At 34.2% G+C, this 22732-nt stretch overlaps 1 protein-coding gene across 2 annotated transcripts; it reads left to right on the top strand.

Moving 5' to 3' along the window:
• Positions 1-311: 311 nt before the first annotated feature.
• On the top strand, positions 312-11422 carry LOC127868842 (uncharacterized). 2 transcript variants are annotated; one of them, XM_052410927.1, is made up of 8 exons: positions 312-612; positions 2887-2998; positions 3942-4671; positions 5229-5323; positions 5758-6037; positions 7300-7424; positions 10425-10530; positions 10976-11422. In XM_052410927.1, the coding sequence occupies exons 1-8, from the start codon at positions 584-586 to the stop codon at positions 11155-11157; spliced, it is 1659 nt and encodes a 552-aa protein (XP_052266887.1). In that variant the 5' UTR covers positions 312-583; the 3' UTR covers positions 11158-11422. The 2 variants fall into 2 exon arrangements, with proteins under 2 accessions (XP_052266887.1, XP_052266888.1); XM_052410928.1 differs by lacking the exon at positions 10976-11422 and adding an exon at positions 8465-8505.
• Positions 11423-22732: the final 11310 nt, after the last annotated feature.

The following is a 22732-nucleotide window of genomic DNA, read 5'->3' as shown; positions in this document are numbered from 1 at the left end:
AAGAGTATTTATAGCAAAGAGGTTACACTAAACTAAGTCGGAAAATTGAATACACCGTATTACAGATAAAGGAAATGAACGAACCATTTACAATTAAGTTAGTCGCTTTCTCGATCGCACAATTCCTTGATCAATCGAGCCGCTAGGCATTTATCTTTTAATACAAGCGGCAATCGTTAATGAACTTAATCACTATCACAAACTTATTCGATTACTTTCTGTAACATTTCTCTAACATGTTACTCTCATATGTATAGTGGATACGTCATTCTATACATAGATGGTGACGTCACTACGTTATTGTCAGTAAGACCGGTGTGACACAATGGTGGATACGTGACAACATAAAGAATAATTACAAAAGGAATCAACGTTTATTACCAATGGCGAAAAAATAAAACATAAGAAACAATCAAAATTTAATAAATCAGTCAACCAATCAAAATAGAAATATCGACACGATACGGAAGATTGAACTATTGAAACCAGACTAGCTTGTGTAAATTTAAACCCTTATGTACTATTGGGTGTTTAAGTAGAACGTACACTTGATAAAGCGAAATCAACAGTGTCAATTTAAAGTATGTCGGAAAATGAGATCACTTCTATACGGTATGTTTACATGTAGAGCTTTAACGTCAATATTTGTATTTCCATGTGTTCAATTAGTTTGTCTAGAGCTTAGTTGAGTTAAACCTCGATTGAGCTTTGAGTTGTACAAATGCTAAAAAGGACCTTTTCACGTTTTGGTAAATTGACAAAATTAAAAAAAAAATGTTGACGATTCGCAAATTTTTTGAAGTTATGATATTTGTGAGAAAACACTAATTCTGAACATTTACCATGCTCTTTACTATCAGTATGTATGTATCTTTTGACGCTTTAAAAACCTGAAATTTATCAAGCGTTGCAACGTGAAACGATTGAATGATTTGGAGAGTTCTGTTGTTGTTGTTTTGTTTTGTGACACTACGAGGATTGATTATATAAAGTATAAAATACAACATTAATTTTATTAGTACGGATGGCCGAGTGGTCTAAGCATTAGACTTTTACTCCAGGGATCAGTGGTTCGAACCCAGTTGAGGGTTAGTTGTTTTTACTGAAGCTTTTTAGATCCAATTTTTACATTTATCAATATAAAGCATTAAATGACAAACTTCAATACATGCCAAAGTCTGTGAAAAGGTCCATTTAAGTCTACAGTATCTTTTAGCCAGTATGTATGTTATTCTAGTTTTGTCATTCGAACTCGAAGTTAATTTATCAAATTTACAAATATGGCTTCATCAAACAATTTTCTTCATTCATGACACAGGTGATGATGCAAAAACAACTAATATATTTAGCAAAATACTTTTAATAATATGATGATTAGTACAGCGAACATTGTTGGATGGTGTTGTCTGCCTGGCCCTGGCATGGATCAACATTTGATTTGGGTTTATTTCGCATTTTGGTTAGATTCCACACTCTGATGTTAATCCAATTACCAGAGGGATCCAATCATAGAAAATTATGATTTTCAAACCGAATTCCAACAATAACTTACTGCAATCTTTTCTGTTTCCCGTACATATGGCAGTAAATGTGGATGACATCACAAAAATACCACTTCATACGATTATATAAGTATGTATATATACGACTTTTATATCAACATTTAATTGACTCAAATAAAACATGACTACGGAAGTTTATTAAAATGTACCCGGTAATTAATACACTTTGAATGATTCCTTAAATCAATATTATTACCGATGCTTCAATGAAATTGATAACTATAAAATACTTCTTAGTTCTGCGCCGATATCAGCAAAACATTCGTATTTGTCGCGAACCAAAAATTACGTATGTTTCTCGTATGAAAGATTTCCGAACATGTTCTTTGTAATGAAAAAATATGTTTATCTGTAGATCTATAAAATCTCCATTTGTATCGGGATTCTGGCATCATTTGTAAACGATCATTTTAACGATTATTCCACTTCGTTATTACCGGTAATCAATGTTCAAACGTATAAGCAAGTAAGCTCGTATGATTACACTTTCAGACACGTCTCAACATAAAATACCGGTAATAATTCAATCGTTAGTCTAACACAGATTACTTCATTAGTATTTATGTTTTGTTCATAATACGCGAGTCATATATGCCCGATTGAAACTAGTATGGCATGAAGTAAACAGCCAACACAGTATTGAGATTGTAAAAGGGCATTTATTACAAATGCCCTAAAAGTTAGGGCATTTAAAACTGGATGCCCTAAAACAATGAATGTAATACATACAAAACATTGTATAAAATATGTACATTCATAAACAAACAAAACATATTAGTAAATGTTAACATGCAAGTTGTGTACAGAATGCCATAATGTGCGATAGATCGAGAACCTCCAACAAAACATAAATTAGTAAATGTGAGCATACAAGTTGTGTACAGAATGCCATAATGGGCGATAGAGAACCGCCTGTAAACATACATGGCAAGAATGAAATGAGAACACTGGTTGATTATAAACCTAAAATGGTATGTGGCGGAGGTAGGGGAGGTGGTGGTTTTGAAGCGTAAACTTGGCGGTACTGCACTAATTTAGCATGTAAAGAAAGGTATTGAGAATAACTTCTACTGAACAAGAACAATTATCACAATGACATAAAACAACTTTATCAGTGCATACACTTGTTTTTATAATATATTTGAGTCAAACAGAACTATTGAACACTTAAATTTGCTTATGCAGGCACGTTAAACCAATCATCATACTATCATGTGTGCCATTGTTATTGTTTCTGTTGTTTTAAGTTAGTACTTGTAATAATGTTTAGTTTATCTGTGCTTAGTGCACTGACCAATTTAACTACAACTATTTGTAATTTAAGAAGCCGGACAAGATGGTACGTGAACTTTGCAGACTTTGCAAACATGGCGAAGGCATTTATTGGGACAAATTACCTCAGTGTTGGGTTTGCCTTTGCACAGAGTGGATTGCTCGTACGTATGATTATTTAAAAGCAATTCCATAACACATTTACAGGTTGCAGGATCAAGGGGGTTCACATGGGTTTACACATGGACTTGACAGAATTCGAACTACATTTTTGCAAACGTCTCAATTTATTTAAATAAACTTGCATAAATCTTTAGTGCATAAAAGACAGTTTGTCTTGCAGTTTGTGTCGATATCGTATGATTTAAAAATAAATCATTGAATACGTCTGAAATCGGTGCGAAATTTCACGTTGCATGCAGCATATATGTGTACATAAATTAAGTGCACATTTAATTTTAAGCCAAGGACACAGGCTTATTAAGTAAAGTAATTGTGATGTATTTCACTTTGCCATAAGCAGTATTACAAACTTTCTTTTATGCACAAGTTGAATTTCTATAGAAAAATTGTTTAAATGTTAACATCCATTGACGTTTAATTGTAAACCCCACAAAGTCACGTGATGCTGCAACCTAATTTTGTAGCCCATGCATTTCTTTTTTTATAACCATCACGGCACGCCAGGATTTTAGTATATTTTGAATGTAATGAGCCAATGATCAGTTGCTTGTACAAAATAAAAGTTACGGCTACACAAATTTAATACACAAAAACGTTTTATTTCCGTTAGTTAGCCCCTCATCACACTTAGTTTCCGTTCAATATTTTCAGAACCATTCATAATTCGTACGTTTACTGGTCTTGATACGTTTAAAATTTGAGTTAAGTTGTTCAAAGGTCAAGTTCACATGTATAAATATACAAGATCTGTCTTTCCTTTGCTTTGAAAATTGATCTTTTTATAAATAAAACATTGTTCCCTTCAACATTAAAGCATAACCCTGCATAGTTGATCAGCACAACAATGAATCTAATTTTTAGATGAGATATGTTTGTTTGTCATTGCGGTCACAATTGTGTCATCATTTTATTCTGCTTGTTTAGCTCGGAGTCGGTGGATTGTTGCTCATCGCGGTTCTAACGGATCACTGTTGCCTGCTTATTGTAAAAACTAAAAATCACGCAATAAACCGGATAATAGCAAAGTACAAGAAAGATTCGAGCGATCAAAGCAAGGGCTGTAACACCTTTAACCGGACAAATCGAGGTTCGGTAAATGACGATTATATCCAATCAGAATCTGATTATTCGGCTCATTTTGGCGCCAATGATCTGGAGCGAAGAAATGTCAACAAGTCAGACCACACTGTCATGCAAGAACAGATAAGCCGTTCCATGAGTTACGGCGACGTTGGATATTATTGTTATGGAACGTTCGGCCTCGGAATAGTGAACTTTTTCATAGCGCTCACGCAGTACGGATTTTGTACGGGCTATTTCATTTTTATCGGAAATACTATTCATTCCTTGTTCCCATATAACAAGTGCGCCACAGACTCGTTGAGTCTCGCACAGACATGTACCAAGGATTACAGCATTGACATATCGAACATTGCCAACATTAGCAACGGAACAAACTCCACTGGCATCACGATAAACTATATAGATTTTTCGCCCGATTTGAGACTACTTGTGATAAGTCCTATTCTGATATTTATCCTATTTGCACTGATCCGAAATGTACGATACTTCGGAGCGATCAGTGTAATAGCAAATGTGTGCATATTGTTTGGAATAGTCTCCGTGTTTGGATACCTGGTCCTTTTCATAACAAGTAAGTTAACGTTATTGCCAATGTTATGGAAACAGCCGTTGAATTTAGAGCAAAAACGATCAGACCTCTGCTAGCACATGCATAACATTTCTTCATCTAGTTTATATGTATTTATTTAAATGCAGTGGATCCTGAGATATTGTTTATGTATAGACTATAGACAGTACAGTCATTCTTGACAAAAGTAAACACCAAGGGTTAATCAAATGAATATTAAATACACAAATTATAATTGCAAACTCATATGTGGACGAGAAGAACTAAATTTATTTAAGTATTAACATGTTAGGGCTGTTGAATTATTTCGCTTTTAGAATATTATGCAAGAGTAGTATACATAGTACATGGTGATATGTATAGTAGTTTTCATTCGCCAAGCCTGAACTATATTTCAAGATTATACTACAATAACATGAGCTTATAAACACCTGTCGAGCGATAATCTATTACCGAATATAACTTAATGACGTCGCGCGAGTCCTATGCTATAGATTTTAAGCCTTGTAAATCTGTTTAGCTAAATTTCTTCACCTAATTGTGTTATGCTCGAATTTCAGAAAATGGATTAACAGACAAATTCGAGTACTATAACTTGCAGCATTTTGCAATATTCTTTGGAATGATAACAGGGGCTTTCGAAGGCATCGGGTTGGTAAGACAATTTTATTTGGTTTAAAAGGTTTTTATCACAGTTAATTAGTTTATGTTTTAAAGTACAAAATAAATTAGTTTTCTGAAGTACCTTACATCTCAAAAATCAGTTTTGAGAATGTCTTTAAACATAGAATAAGATAGAAATTGTTTAGCACCTTAATTAGTTTCGGAAAGATTCTAAAATGTGTTTCTTTTTTTACGAACACTGTACTGTCATAGTGTTTACATTTGTGTTTCTGAAAATCCGGAAATCATGCGTCGATTTTGGGAGTAAAAGGAAAGTCCTGTATATAAGAATATAAACTGAACAGAACACATACATTTTTTATCAGAAATTGTGAAGTTTGCGCTTAATATATATTTTTTTTAATTCTAAACCTTCATGCATGTTCAATGCATACTTAAAAACCATATGATCGTGCTTCTTGTCAGGTGATTCCAATCGAGTCGAGTATGGTGGGTAATCGTCACCTTTTTACCTGGTTCCTGCATGGCGCCATATTTGCTCTCGGCCTCGTTCTGGGGACACTAGGAATTCTGGGATACCTCGCCTTTGGCAATAATATCCAGCAGATGCTTAACAAGAACTTACCATCGGGACAGTTCTTGGCATTGTTCGTCAACGTAGGGATATGCGTCGGCGTTATTTTGACATTCCCACTTCAGATATTTCCTGTGATAGAAATAATTGAAAATTACATTTTCTCAGAAGGTACGTTAATGTTATATGGTGTGTCAATGGTAGATTATGTAAGTCATTTAGGGAATACTTTACACGCTTTAATAATGATTACGAATTAAATCAAATTAATTTGGAGATAATTGAAAAGCAGACGTGTGTTACACTGTAAAGGATACAAATTCACTATCAAAGACTGGGGAAAATAATGCGTATGCAACCCTGAGTACATGAGCTCGACCTTAATAAATCAGAGGCCCTTGACCTCACGTCACTAAAACTTTGGTTTGGATATGACCTTGGAGTTGGAAGCGGCAGACAATGAGAATAAATATATGCATTTAATTTTCGACATAATCATGGCAAGCGTTTCGCACAAAATAAACAAAATGTGGTGTTCATATATTTTTAACTTTTTCTGCCAAACAAATTCAAAGCTTATATACCGCTTAAAGTTACCTGTTTATAAAATTTGGTCTAGTTTTCTCACGACCTAGGCTAGTTTTGAAAGTTTCCTCGAGTTTTGGAAATGTTTGTTTTTGTGCACTTTGTGCAGTATCTATTTGCCGCATAAAGAAAATACACGTTCGTTTTCATCAATTCAACATATTGGCCCGATATTCAAAGTACGAAGCCATGGTCAATGAAAGAATACATCTGCTGAACTATAAGTAACCATAAGTTAGTCTCAGATGAATAAGACGGAAATGACATTTTAGTTTAATAAACAACAAGAGAGCTTAATTCTGCCATTGTGTACTGTGTACTCTTTTTACGAAACATTGACAGTCTATGTCATAAGATATGTTGGCTCAAAAAACAATGTAGAAAAAACAAACAACTGATATGAAAAATGATCTGGTGAAAAAAATCCGACGGACATGTATTCGTTTCGTTGTTGCCTGATAATACAATAAAGCTAAAATATTTCTAACCCATGTATACATACGTTGTATATACAACACATATTTGCCAGATTTTTGTTAGAATGAAATTAATTTTTGTTACCAACGTTTATGTGCTAGAGCGTAATAAAATTGAAGGAAACATACATTGACCTCTTTAATGAAGGGTGTCACACCAAAATCATGTACATTGCAGTATCCGCAGGGCACATTTCCGTTGACCCACATTTCGACTATTCGACGATCGAATTTCCATAACTATGATATATATGACTTCTCTGAGTCTTCAGATACTTCTGATTCTTAACCTTTCGAGTCCTAAGGAAGGCGTTAACACAATTTAGTTGATGAATAGTTATATAAATCACAGATGTTTATAAATTATTCAAGGTCGTTTATGCGGGCCGAGCAAGCAGCAATCAACGAGTGAACACGAGGCTTTGATATCAGAAGATGTCTCCGACTCCAGAAACAGCGTGACGGGTCAGCATGTATCTATGGCTGTACCCGATAGTGTAAGTTTCAAATGTTTGTTTTATTTGTTGATTGGTGGGCGGGGGTGTGGCAGTGTTTTGCTACTCTTTTCGCAATTGCCGCTTAACCCTTTACCCCATTTTTTGTGTTAAAGCGTTCTGTGATTTTTAGGCGTGCATCTGTCGGTACTCATATAATGAACTCAGTATTATAATGATGATTACATAGCCTTCGTACGTTCCAGCTAATATAATCGAAACAGCGTATGGATTAACGCGAATTAAATCGGTCATTATTGTATAGGGATTTAAGGGCTTATTTTGGTCACACACTTTGTGCTATTCGAAATATGCTTAAAGGTATATACTCTATAATGTCCAATATATTTACTTAGTAAATACCTTATAAATGTGATCTTAATTTTTAAAAAATGAAAAAGGAAACTTCAGTTCACAATCAAGGCATTCTTTAACAACCCCTGCATTTGCCTAATAAACATTCATTTGTCAGCAGAATCATATGATATATTTTTTGTAGAAAATACAATTATATTACCGTTGTTTCTTTTTAGAAAAAAATCTGCGCTCGACATGCATAGTAACTAAATTGTCCGGAACAACCAAAGTATAGGTCCGAACAAGTTAAAAAAGAATCTTTAAGTCCGACGGGACAAGTGGGAAAATTAAGCACTTCTTTTTTCCTTAGTAAGTCGCAAGAAATTGATTTTAAATTTGCAGTTATCTGACTGGAATTTCCTTCCATAGCTTATTACTGACATTGAAGCGGAAGATCGCTAAGGAACAAATAGGTACACACACTACAAAACCGTATTAAAGACGCCATACTCGCATGCATTTATTACCCTCATTTATTTTAATATATACATTAATTGATACTCTTTAAGAAATTCTAGTCAGATTTGTACGTTTATAAACGAATTTGTTTGTTTGCAAGATAAGTTTTCAACTATGTATTCTCTTATAAAGTAGGTATTGCAACATTAAAATGCGCGACACAATGGTTAATTGATTGTTTGCAATCAGTAATTTGCATCATTTATTTGTATTATATATACTTACAGATTTTGGGACAACATAAGGGAACTCTCTTCTTCTAATTTAAGTATGCTTATTCATGATTTGTTTTTAAATAAAACGTCTGATAAAAAAGTACCATAGATAGTATCTGTGAAATAACTGAAGACGTTCATAGTATATTATGATAGTAAAATCTGGACATGTACATTGCGTAGCGATATGGAACATGTATGACACTAGTCCGACTTTAAAAGTGGATTTTAAAGTTAATGTCTAAACATGTTTTCTAAAAATTCCCCACATATAATGGCATGTATTATTTCTTAGCTGTTGCATTTTTAGCTCATCTATTTTTTGAAAAAAAAATTATGAGCCATTGTCATCACCTTGGCGTTGGCGTCGGCGTTTGCGTCGGCGTCCGGTTAAGTTTTGCGTTTAGGTCCACTTTTCTCAGAAAGTATCAATGCTATTGCATTCAAACTTGGTACACTTACTTACTATCATGAGAGGACTGGGCAGGCAAAGTTAGATAACTCTGGCGTGCATTTTGACAGAATTATGTGCCCTTTTTATACTTAAGTTTTGTGTTTAGGTCCATTTTATTCCTTAAGTATCAAAGCTATTGCTTTCATACTTGCAACACTTACTAACTATCATCAGGGGACTGTGCAGGCAAAGTTATGTAACTCTGACTGGCATTTTGACAGAATTATGTGCCCTTTTTGTACTTAGAAAATTGAAAATTTGGTTAAGTTTTGTGTTTAGGTCCACTTTATTCCTACAGTATCAAAGCTATTGCTTTCATACTTGCAACACTTATTAACTATGATAAGGGGACTGTGCAGGCAAAGTTATGTAACTCTGACTGGCATTTGGACGGAATTATGGGCCCTTTATACTTAGAAAATTGAACATTTGGTTAAGTTTTGTGTTTTGATCCACTTTACCCCTAAAGTATCATTACCCCTAAAGTATCATAGATATTGCTTTCATACTTGGAACACTCGCAAACTTTCATAAGGGTACAGTAAAAGGACAAGTTGCATAACTCTGGTTGTCATTTTTACGGAATAATGGCCCTTTTTTGACTGAGTAACTTTGAATATATGGTTAAATTTTGTGTTTCGATCCACTTTACTACTAAAGTATCAAGGCTATTGCTTTCAAACTTCAAATACTTTCATGCTATCATGAGGTTACTGTACCTGGCAAGTTGAATTTTACCTTGACCTTTAAATGACCTTGACTCTCAAGGTCAAATTATTAAATTTTGCTCAATTGCCATAACTTCTTTATTTATGATTAGATTTGATTGATACTTTGACAAAACTACTCTTACCTGACATACCACAATAGACCCCACCCAAACCATCCCCCGTGCCCCCCCCCCTTCCCCCCTCCGAATCCTCCCCCCTCCCTAATTTTTTTTTAGATCATCTCACATCTCACACTTTACCCCCACCCCCCCCCCCCCCCCCAAAAAAAAAAAAAAAAAAAAAAAAAAAAAAATTTTTATTTTTTTTGAAACGGTTAAATAAATATTTATTTTCATTATTTTATTTTTGAAATACCGTCCAACCATCGCACCGAAAGATTCCCCCCCCCTCCACCCCCACCCCCGAAAAAAAATATTTTTTTTTGCATTTTTTTTCGCATTTCTGGAAGATAATGTAATAAATGTCCACACCCCCACACTATACACCCCTCTTCACTCCACCCCTCCCTCCTTTGTGATTGAAATTGAGAGTCCCTTCACCTTTAAAAAGAAAATAGATGAGCGGTCTGCACCCGCAAGGCGGTGCTCTTGTTTTGTAATTTAAGATGGATCTAATAAACAGGATATTAACATGGTGATGCCTGTACTTCCATCTGGAACAAATTAGCATAGAAAAATAGTATAAACTTGCCTAAAATGTGTAAAGAACGAATCGGTTTTCAGTATTCTATAAAGAGGCACGTATTAAATTCTAAGAAATTTGGCTTTACTTGGTACATGTATTTCAGATTCCGTCATGGAAGCGGAACATAGTTCGGATTTTAATCGTGATGACTGCGGGCGGACTTGCCGTGCTTCTCAGGAATAGCTTTGCATATGTTGGGGGATTTGTTGGTGCGTATTTTTTTCAGTACCTAGTTGTGTTTATTATTGAAAGATGAAACTTCTGTACATACCAGCACACAATTCGTATTCACATTTTTTAAATAAATATACGTAGGGAATACTTTACTGAGCAAATATTTACCTACATAAAATTTAGGTTTACAAAACTTTCCTGATCCAAACGTAGCATGGTCCTGTCTATACTTGCGACGAGTAAAGTATTAAATTTCTTTAATTTGTGCAGTTAAAAAACAATGAGGATCGGTATGTTACTGTAAAATGACAATTCTAACATAAAAAAAATCACCATAAACAGAACAATTACATCGTTATACTGAAGATCCTATTCCGTATTCAACAAGGCAGACTACTGCAAATTGTATCCGATGTGGGGGTTTTACGTCATAGCAGCTTATATAATGCGATAATATATTTCCTTAATTCTTCTCGACAGGTGCCGTGGGAAGTACAGCTCTAGCGTTTATACTTCCATGTCTGTTCCACTTGAAGGTCTGCTGGAACGATATCGGTGTCCTTATCAAGGTCAAGGACATTGTTATCATCGTGTTTGGTGTCTTCGCAGGCGTTGTCAGCCTAATCTCTGTTGTTCAGAGCATGGCCACCAGTCACGGATAAGACTGAATTAACCACTTCCGATTTGTCCACCAGTCACCGGTTAATTTATCAGGAGTAAATGAAAGCACATTGTCAAATTAAGATTTTTCAATATTTTTCAAACTTATGCACAATATGAATTCGACAAATAGACAGGCAAAATAGACACTGTTTTTTGCAACGGGGTCAAAACACAAGTTATATACACATCATATGTGATTTCTTATTATTTATGGGATATATGCATTTTCTGTACTGTGTGATATTATAAAGCACTCATTATTTACATTGAGTTTCTTCCATAATTACTTTGCTTTCAACATTAAGTATGTAACATGTTGTGCTACTAATGTTTTCAGATAGCTGATATCACGCATATGCCAGTTGTCTGCTTTTTTTATGCAACATATGTTGCGAAATTACCTGATTTTTTGTGTTTCGATTTCCAATTAATGAAACGATAAGCATCGCCCTTAGTTTCCCTGTACGATATTGATCGTTTGCATATCCTAGTCCAGCAAAGTAAACACTTTGACTTATAAGATCAAGTCAAGGTATGATCCTATTTTTCCGTATTATGCCGTAAGTGGTTCAAATCTGTTTAGTTAACTACATGTGTGTTTTGTTTTTTAATTTCAATGTTTTAGATAGCAGCGCTGCTTCACCGCTTAGATTCCTAACACTCGTATAGATTACTTTTCCCAGCTTATGGGAAATAACCATTGCAAAAGTGATGCCTATGAGCGGAGGCATGGTAGTCTGCCTTTAACACCGCAACTAAAATGTTTTGATTTTTTAAGCAGATACTACATCAATTCGGCACGAGTTCTAGCAGTAACACTGTTACACGTAGACAATATGACTACATGTCAATAACACTGAACACGTTAACCTTAAAAACACATAAATATATGCAACGTTCAATTAATAGCACATGAACAAATTCAACTCGGGATACGAGACTAGTCGTTTAAAATGTGTACTACCAAAACAGTGTTTCTACATAATTAAAAAATCCTTCTTGGTAAATTAGTTGCGCGCTTTCTTTGTTTATTAGACGCCCGTATTCAAACTCCAGCTATATTTTTATTTATCGTATTTGTTCCATGTTTTTAGCTCACCTGATTGCTCAGGAGAGCTTTTGTTACCGGTCTTTGTCCGTCGTCCGTCCGTCGTCCACATTTGGTTTGTAAACACTCTAGAGGCCACATTTCTTGTCCGATCTTCATGAAACTTGGTCAGAAGCTTTGTCCCCATGAAATCTCGGTCGAGTTCGAAACTGGGTCTTGCCGGGTCAAAAACTAGGTCACTAGGTCAAAAAAAGAAAAAAATTGTAAACACTGTAGAAGTCACATTTCATGCTCAATCTTCATGTAACTTTGTCAAAATGTTTGTCTTAATGATATGTTGGTTGAGTTTAAAAGAAGTGGGCGGGGCAGTTTTCCTTATTTGGCTATAGAGAAACCTTGTAAACACTCTAGAAGTCACAATTTTTGCCCAATCATCATGAAAGTTGGTCAAAACATTGGTTTTATTGATATCTTGGACGAGTTCGAAAATGGTTCAGATCGGTGAAAAAACATGGCCTCCAGGGGGCGGGGCATTTTCCTCTATATGTATATAGTGAAAACATGTGAATACTGGAAGTCACATTTTTGGCCCAATTTTCATGAAATTTGGTCAGAACATTTGTTTCCTTGATATGAGAGTTGAGTTTGAAAATGGTTCCGGTCAGTTGAAAAACATGGCTGCCGGGGGGGGGGTTCCTTGCTTTTCATGATCTTTTACTTTAATCAGTTTTCCTTATTTGGCTATAGAGAAACCTTGTCAAGTTTCATCATTATCAGGATGTTTGTCTGGACAATATATGCAACGTCAAGTTTGACGTTTTGTAAAGATTTAATGAACCGACTCCTCTCAGGTGAGCGAACTAGGGCCATCTTGTTTTTAATTAGTCACAATCCTTCCAAAAATTATAATTTCGTCAGTAACTATATTTAAGGACTTTTATTTCGAAAATCTGGTAACAAATCTCTTAAAATAATACGAGTATAAGGTGAACGAAAAAGTGGATGTTGACTGCATTAACATTCGCGATATTTTTATGCCAGCACTAGAAAAATAAAAGAGGGTGTTTTACTGGATTTACTACGTTTGACACATACATGATATGATTCAAATTTCCCTCCAAATCTAAATAATAAAAATAATGTGCAAAGCCCTCCTAGCATTGCTTTTTAAGGGGGGGGGGGGAGTCAATATTTTCAGGTGGTAATCGTTTAAAAACTCATATCAAGGCGATCAGTATTAATCTACATACACTTTTTAGTTGTGAGTATTAGCTCACAACTAATGTAGAGAGGCAGTTTTGCAAGTCAGTCTGCTTTAGCTACGCTAAGAACGATAACTGAAAGTCAGTCTGCTGTGAGCTACGCTAGGAACGATAAGCACTGCCTGTCTTCACTACCTGCAGTAAAATTATGCAAACGACGAATGCTAGGAGCGTCTGTTCTACTATTGCAGTGTTTGTATTTAATCAATAGTGTTTAACAGCTTGTAAGACGACATTGGCAAGTCTTATGTTTATCATTGAAATCTGCACATTTTGGCTGCTTTCAGAGAAAACCGGGCTTAATGCATGTCAAATAAGATTAGCCTGTGCACACTGATTAGCCTGTGCAATGCACACAAGCTAATCAAGGACGATACATGATTTTATGATCTTTTCGTTTAAAGACAGGCTTTGGTACTGGGATGACAATTAATGCACATGCATTAAGCCCTGTTTTCACAAAATGAAGCTTAAAGTATCTTTTTTATTAATGATTTGAAACAAACAACACATCTCACCTGTGCTTTAAGACACACAAATTTGAATGGGGTGTGCTCATTTCAAACTTGCGATATAAAAAGCTATAATGTAATTTTGAAAACTGATTTGCGTCTAAGATTATACAACAGCGAACAACTTCAGTGCTTCAGCGCTTTGATTCTAGTTTACCAGGTTTACCAGTATTACATGTTCATGCTTACGCAAAGGTAAGGGCTAAACATATTATTTCTAGACAAATCCCCGTTTTGTGGATCGATCAGGAAACCGCAGGATCCTCCGATTTGAGACAGTTGGCGGTGCCTTTGCGCTCAACCCTTTACCACTTAGAAACGTATTTTCACGCATTTGCAGTCCCTTAGAAAGTTAAATGTTATTAAAGACCTTTCTGACTAGTTTCAAGTTTAAAAGGTTTCATTTCCAACCCTTAGATACTGATGGGCAGCAGACGGAATAAAAACTGAACAGACTGCGAGCTACTTGCAGGCTGTTCTGGCTTTATGGTGTTTGCACATAGGCATTTTCACTTTGTCTCTGAGTGGGAAAAGGTCAAGTCATATCTGCTGAACACTTGAATGAAAGTATCAAACCCGAAACTTAGATTTAAGTTTCACTAAAGGATGTGAAAATGTGTATGAACTTGACCTGAACTTCATCCAGATAAGCGGAATTCAACAAGACGGTTTTCTGGATCTCACCGCTTTGGAGGTATAAGGTATATCGACAAATGTCTGAACATGATTTAACATTTGCACCGTACTTGTTACAGAAATCATGTATGACAAACGCCCGCAAGACTTTTGGCGCATAGCAAGATTACGCTCACTATCAGTCCATATACATTTTTGAAGACACTGACGACGAAAATAAAGCATCTGAACAGCGTTTTTTTTCTAAATGACCCTATATGCAGGAACCATTTTTTATGCAAATGGCTTCGAGTAAATCGCATTGTTATTATATACATCCTGATCGGAGAAACACATCTATTGATACTTATTTTCAAACAATTTGATGATTTTCATAAGAGAAATTTCATGTACAGTTACTGATCGATAAAAGAATTACACTCAATGCGAATGCACTCGACGTCTTGATTTGTCGAACAATGTTTTTAACAATATTGACCGTTTCCAAATATCGATTTTCTTTACATATCCAGTCGTAACATAATGCAAATTGAAGGAAAGTCATTATTCTATCGTTCTTTGAAAATCCTGCGACTGGACAAATAATACGTAGAGTATCAATATTCGGACAGTGGGGGATAAAATATATGTGTATATTTGATATCATTAAACACCCTTAATTTATCGGCAAACGTTATTACGATTTTGCAAGCATCGACGTTTTCGCCACTGACAAATTTGACAAATCTAGATCTAGCTACAATAATATTGTCAATCTCGATGCACTGCAGCTTTCGTTAACACACTTGTTACACATAGATATACACGTTAATTACCTTCACACAATTGTCATAAATGTTCGGGCACGTTTAGAGATGGGTGCTAACAAAGGAAATTCTACCTTCAGAATTGACCTACGAAACAACTCGTTAGGTTATTCGTATTAAAACCAATCATAACAGGTTCTATAAACATCACAGCAGCATGAAGCCGTTCGAATTATATGTTTTTCGATTTGCAGTTGATAGGATCATGGATGCCTCATTGTTCACATAGAAACTTACTGTTGATCCTACACGCTTTAGATCGTCCTGTGCTGTAACGGCCGGATATCTTCAGTACTGGCCACAAGTGTGAGTGGTGTTATATACCGACATCGCTGGAAACTCCGATACCTTCTGTTTGTGTCTAGGAAGAGACTCTTTGATTACTGAAGATTGCCGTACTACACGCTAATAGAAAACTACATATTTGATACGTGTATTTCATATGCAGAGGACGATTTCAAATTTATTTTAGATAAAGTAATTCTAAGAGTTGAGACGGAAAAACGTTTCTATATGTCTGCATCAGCACGCCAACCATAGTAGTAGAAAGACCATCGTCAGTTTGTCACAATCCTTTATGAGGAGCAAGTGGTGCCTGTATGAACTAAACATGACGCAAAAGGAAGACCGGGCGTGTCAAGTGATTGTTATGTTTGAACGCATCCCTCATAAAAAGATGCCATTTAAAATGCTTCGATGATTCAGGAAAACAGTTATATAAAATATAGACATGAACCAGACGGTAATATAATGTATTGGGAAAGCATAAAATTGGCAATACAGTAACAATATACCGTGTTGACATTACAATTACATCGTTAGGTACTTTACCGATAAAACTACATAATGAAAACATTTACGAACACATATAACATAATTCAAGTTGCTTTTCAGGATCTTTTACTTTAATCAATATCATTAATTCTAGCTCGCATATGAATATGACTAAATATTCGATGTATGTATAACAGTTAAGGTGCAAGGCTGTTCAGCGACAGACAAAATATAACAAATGCGTGTATGTTTTTTTAATATATGACATTTGTTTGGTTTTATGGTCTGTTTAATTGACATGTAAAATTGTGATTTAAATGTGCAATATGGTTTGTTAATCATTATAAGTTCTTATTTGCGGCCCGAAACTCTCAACGAAATGCCATAAAAGGATCTCGTTGCGCTGGTACATTTTTATTTCGTTTTGATTGCTACTCGATTTTTGCTTTGTGTCAGTGTGTTGGGCATTGTAATATTAATTGTATATTATATGAGCCACACTCTGGTAAAACTTGGCCTAATGCATGTGCAATGCAAGTAACGTCTCTGATTAAATTATGAATACCGCATAGGCTAATCGGGGACGACACTTTTCTATTATATTGTGCCGCATAATCTGGCAGCATATAATGGGCGTCTGCATTTGAATCAGCGAATTATGTGTTAGCGTGTTTGACTAGAAATAGATCATTTCGTAAATTGTACGTTTAAGACAGGTTAATACGTGAACGTATCTCTGTTTCCATTGGTGTCTAAAACAAGTCATACATATCGACTATAAGACAGATGTTTAAAGGCGGTTCAAATCTGTTATGTGTTTTTTTATATACCTTTATTATAGTCTGGATACGATTTTTACTCTTCGTGTGGAACTTGAGTTTTATGTTGTTCATACTTGTATGTATGTCTGTTGTAGTTAAAGTTAATTATCTTTGGCATTTTATACTAAGTATTTCAAATTTAAATTTATGCGTTACACTTAATGAAATTCGCCCATTTGACTTCTTAAACAGAATTCCGTCAAATACGTTTTTAACATCATTCTAGCTTAAAAAGTGTATGCATGTTCATGACATCAAACATGTCAACTAGCTAAACAAATACTAGGTCATATACACCACATATATAATTATTTTGAAATAACTGTTTGAGACTTTACACATACTTGTGGGCAGTCCATTATGGTCCGGTCACTGTTAGGTCTCAAGACATACTGGTTGGCAGTTTATTATAGTGGTCAATATTTGGGACACACTTCAGCCTTCCAGTGGGCAGTATAAAATATCATAAAATGGCTGTCCCAAAATTCACACATGTATTGTTTTCCCTCTAAAACTTTGAAGATTTAACAATTTAAAGCATCTTCAACATCATGTTCATGTTGGCAAGTAGAATTCCTATAAGTAGGTTTGATAATTGAAAGTCCTTCTGAAAGGAAATACTTCTAATCGGTCAATTTACGTTTTAATGTGTATGTACCAATAGCAATTCCATGTTTGAGTGCACAAGATCTATCCGAGTTAACATCAGCATTACAGGGGAGCAACCAGAGTTATTGAGCGACGTTACCATCAGAATAATTATATAATGTTTGTGGTGGGCTGGATCTTCAATAATTTGGTCTGTTGTAAATTTTCTCGTGAGAGTCGTAACTTTTACACGGATGATATATCAATGTTCGATATAATGTAATAATTATGACTTGTGGCCATTAGATCAAGTTCATCTGGGATGGAAACATCGTCTTTACACGCTCCAAAATGCTTTAACCTATTATCGAACTGACAACTATATTCATATAGGCCTGCTTTTTATGGCATTAATGAATGGATTTCTCTCTTTGCTAATACAAGCGGAATGCATTAAATAACCCAAAATTGCCATGTTTACCATTTGTAACAGATTTACAATGCAATCATTATTTTGTTAGGTTTGAGAATATACTGGCTTTGACTAACAAAAACAGTCTTACTTTAATTCAGCTTTAAATAAAATACATACATTGTTCGCCAAAAGTAAAGAATTAACTTGTACATAATCAAATTTGTGTTGTGTCTCTTTCAGATTTTTGTTCATTTACTGTATTTAATCGGTAACGGAACTGGCATTATTATCGGTTTGTTAAACTATGCAATGTCAGATGTATAGGTACTTATACATACGTATATGTTAATGCAAAACCTGTGATAGCAAAGTTTTTGTTGTGTATGTTTGAAAAATCTGAATGAAATGATTGACCAAAAATCCGTCAACAATCATATGAAATCATTCACTTAAAATAACTGTACGATCCGTTTTGTGTTTTTGAATTATTTTAAGCAACACTCTTAATTCCACTTTAATTTTGCCCATTGACTATCATCCTTGATATCTAATGCTATGTTCATATCTGACTCCAACATCTACTATTGTTCGCGATATAGAAGTAGCTTTTAAAATGACAATGAAGCTTTTAAAATCGACAGAAAATGCGGTTAGTGGTGCGACCCGGTGTGGGTAGACGAAGCTTAACGAAGAACTTATTGACAAGAGTAACACGGATACTAAACGCATTTACCAATGTTAGTCGAAAGTAAACGGTATTTCATACTTACTTATACAAAGAAAAGTATGCAGAGAGTGGAAATACACTGAGATTCATATTTCGGGTGAAAGGGTAAATTGTGCAACTGTTCCAGGCAAACTTTGATTTTTTCAACAAGTTTAGACATTGAATGTTATATTAAGAATTAAACATTGGATATAAAAACAACTATATTTCGATCTCAGTTAACAACATTTGTTTTCTGAACGCGTCGTGAAGTGGAGTTTTTTCAGACATTTTAGGTCATTAAAGCTAACATAAAGATTTCGTGGGCAACTTGACATGACGGTAATTTACGTTATCATGCAAGTTCAAGAAAGTCGAGTCAATTCTGTATAAACTAGCATTTGGTAAACAACGTTTTCAAATATAAACACGTACAACTTCAGATAGCTGCACGAGCAGTAGAAAAATAGGAGTAATGGGGCAGTTAAATATGAGATAATTTTGAAATCATAATAATTATTATTATATCTTCAATCGGAAACACATTCATTTCAATGAAAAGTTCATTATCAGCGTAACACGTACCAATTTACCAACGATGAAATGAAGCAAACGTATGTCATTTTCAATCAAAGGCCAGCCTCTCTAGTTTGGATTAATCTTGCTATTCGGTATTAAATATTAGTTCTTCGCCCAAATGATTAGCTTCAGACGTCTATGTTTCTCGTAGAAAATGAAACATTGTACTTAAAACAAAAATGTCAATTCTATTTCAGGATAGTTCGTTGTCAGTTCGGATATTGGATTGTACTTGGCATCTGGTATCTGCCACGCTGCTATCTAAATGTGTCGACATATTATACTGTTTATTTAGCAGACATATTTGAATCAACGAGTTCAATATTTGTTTTAACATTCCACTAATAAGTCAATATTTTCTCGTTCAAAATGTCGGAATATCCCTTTAAATAACTCTTTTTATTAAACCGCCAAGTTATTGGTGAAAATGCTTGGTTTATTTTAGTATAGTATAGAAATAATTACACGTAGGTTCATTGTTTTAGGTTCAGCAATTTTTCCATCGCATTGATATGTGTGATAATAAATACAGGCGCGCACTCAGACGTGTCGCCTTGAAAACATCAATCAACTTTTTCTAAGCATACTCATATGAATCACGTTTCCATAGTGTGGTAACCTGTCAACTATGAAAAGGAGAATATATATAGTATATATAGACCAGTTGACGAGTGACGTCACGCGCACCTGCAAAGTTTAGACTCCGCCCACTGGTTGGCAAAAAGAGGTAGAATTCATATAAGCGCATATAGAGAATGTTGACAAAATAATCGTTTTTAAGGATAATCATGCACAATATCAACTATAATTTTACTAATTATGTCTAAATAAAACATTAGCATGCAAGGAAATGCATCATGGGAACGATTATATTGTTGTTATTATTTTTTTTTACTAACAACGAACTCGGCAGTGGAACACAATCTAAGAGCTCGATATGTGGTAACCACAAAACCTCTCTACTTGGCACTTCTTCGCGACCATTTTTAGTTTAAACACTCTCAGAAATTGAAATTATTTCAGAATAAATAAAATTTAATTAACGAAAACAAATAAGGATGGTAACAAACAACCAATAGGTCAATTTTATGTACGCAACATAGGGTAACTGATTTGAACCTTTATATGTCTGAAAAAAAAAACAAAGACCCATAAAATGTATTTTATACGTGTTTGGAAAAAAACAAACCTTGTTACAAATTAATTAAATTCTCTTGATTAATGTAATTGTTTTATATAATTGTTCACACTAATTTTGACAATCGTTGTTGCAGCATTTATATCCCGGTTTTTAATTGCACCTTTTTCATCACAAACCGATTATCTCGTTATGATCGGATACTGTCCAAATAATTACAAAGAAAACATGGTGTCATAAACCCAGGGACCTATACTTGGGTCCCTACATAAACCACATGTGGCAGAGCAGTGTCTGGTCATTAAACACAAGTTACGATACCTCCATGTCATCTCTTGGCATATTGAGCAGTCATTTAAGCAAACTTTAAAAAACATTCAATAAAATATTTTAACATTAAAAAAAAGAAGACATTTGTCGGAAATGGATTAACAGGAACTAGTGTATATATATATTTATATATATATATATATATATATATATATATATATACCAATACATAGTGCCAGTTACGCGGTCTCTGTAGTTTTCAGACTGTACTTACGAGGTCAATAAAAAAAACGGGGTCTATATACAACCCCGCAATCTAGGCTCCTTTAATTACTATGAGGGGGGTGTAGGGGAGGTAATGCAATCAAATCTCACAATAAGGTCTTAAATCGAAAACCACAATCACGTCTGAAATTGAAATTGTATATACCTCGCAAATAAGTTCGCTATATATATTCCTTATATAAGACGTTAAATAAATGGCGTGTTCATAAATAACAATATATAAGGTACCCTTATATACCTTAATTCGTGTTAATATCGGATAAAAAAGGGTATGGAGATACACGTGTTTAAAGTGGGAACCCCATGACCTATGTCTAAATCAGAGACCCCGTAACTGGTCATATGTGTGAATATATATATATATATATATATATATATATATATATATATATATATATATATATATATATATATATATATATATATATATATATATATATATATATACATTAGCCAGTTAAATCATAATAATACAATGTTTAATAACTATACATTTTAAATATTGTGCATTTTTACTGCTACGCAATTAAGGTATTTAACGGGTACCGGCAAAAGTAAACTTCACTATTACGTGTAAAGATGGTAAATTACTGCAGTGTACGAAACACCATCATGAACACAAGCAATCACAATAGGGAAAAAAATAATTGCGTTAAATAAATTACATATATACAGTTGTCATAAAACGCTTGATTTATATCACTCCTTATTACTAGTAAAGAGATTTCAATATACATGCAAAGACAGTTCAATTTGCATAATATGCAGGGGTTTTCCGTTTGTATGCAAAATTGTATTAATATTTTCATTTATTGTAAACGAAGCGAAAATTCATTCAATGTAAGATAAAATTACCACAATATTTAAAAATTGTAATATATTCCGCTTTTTAGGGATTTGTTGTATAATTGATTAAATGCATCTCTATCGATCGCTGATGAAAAATAATACTATCCACACCACTTATAAATATAATACAATTAATATATGTTTTATTATTGTTGAAATATAATTTATTTAAGTCTTACTATCAAAAATAATACGGCTAATTAATTATTTTGTATTGTGGAATTGTCAGTATTTAGTCTTCCGATCACGTTTACTCTATGCTTATAACTACTTTGTATTTTTATGAAGAGGACATTTTATTTGTGAATATACATTTATTTGGTGCTAAATATGATATATTTGCACTATTTTTAAGAGTTTTAATGTTTATTTCGGTTTTATTACCAATTTATTGACTAAACAAAAGCCCTTTATACATGTTTTACGTTACTGTAACCAGTGTTTTTGCCAACCAGTCAGTGCGCATGCGCGGAAAATCCCGAATGTAAACAATAACATTCAACTGGTCTATAAACAACAATCGCGATATTCAATATCGTGTGGACATCTGTACATGTTAAAACGTATAGAACTCTGTCTATTTCAAAAAGGGAATGTCCATGAATCCCCATTTAAAGGGGTATTTTACAGGGGTTTTCTACTTAAAAATCCATTTTTTGTGATAATTTCGACATGCTAATTTATTGAAAAAAAAATGTTACGCCAGCTTAACAAAATCCATTACATTTCAACTCAAAAGTAAATCGCAAAATTTAAAATGTTAGACCAGCATAACAAAATTCCAAACATTTAAACTCCAAAAAGAATCACTTGCATTTCAAATGATTTCTTATTCAAAGACCAAAACTTAAAATGTTATGCCAGCGTAACAAAAACTCCAAACAT

Source organism: Dreissena polymorpha, chromosome 2 (assembly GCF_020536995.1).
Source record: "Dreissena polymorpha isolate Duluth1 chromosome 2, UMN_Dpol_1.0, whole genome shotgun sequence".
In the NCBI taxonomy this organism is placed as follows: Eukaryota; Metazoa; Mollusca; class Bivalvia; order Myida; family Dreissenidae; genus Dreissena; species Dreissena polymorpha.
Note: the sequence above shows the minus strand (reverse complement) of the source record. Positions and strands in the feature narration are given on the sequence as shown.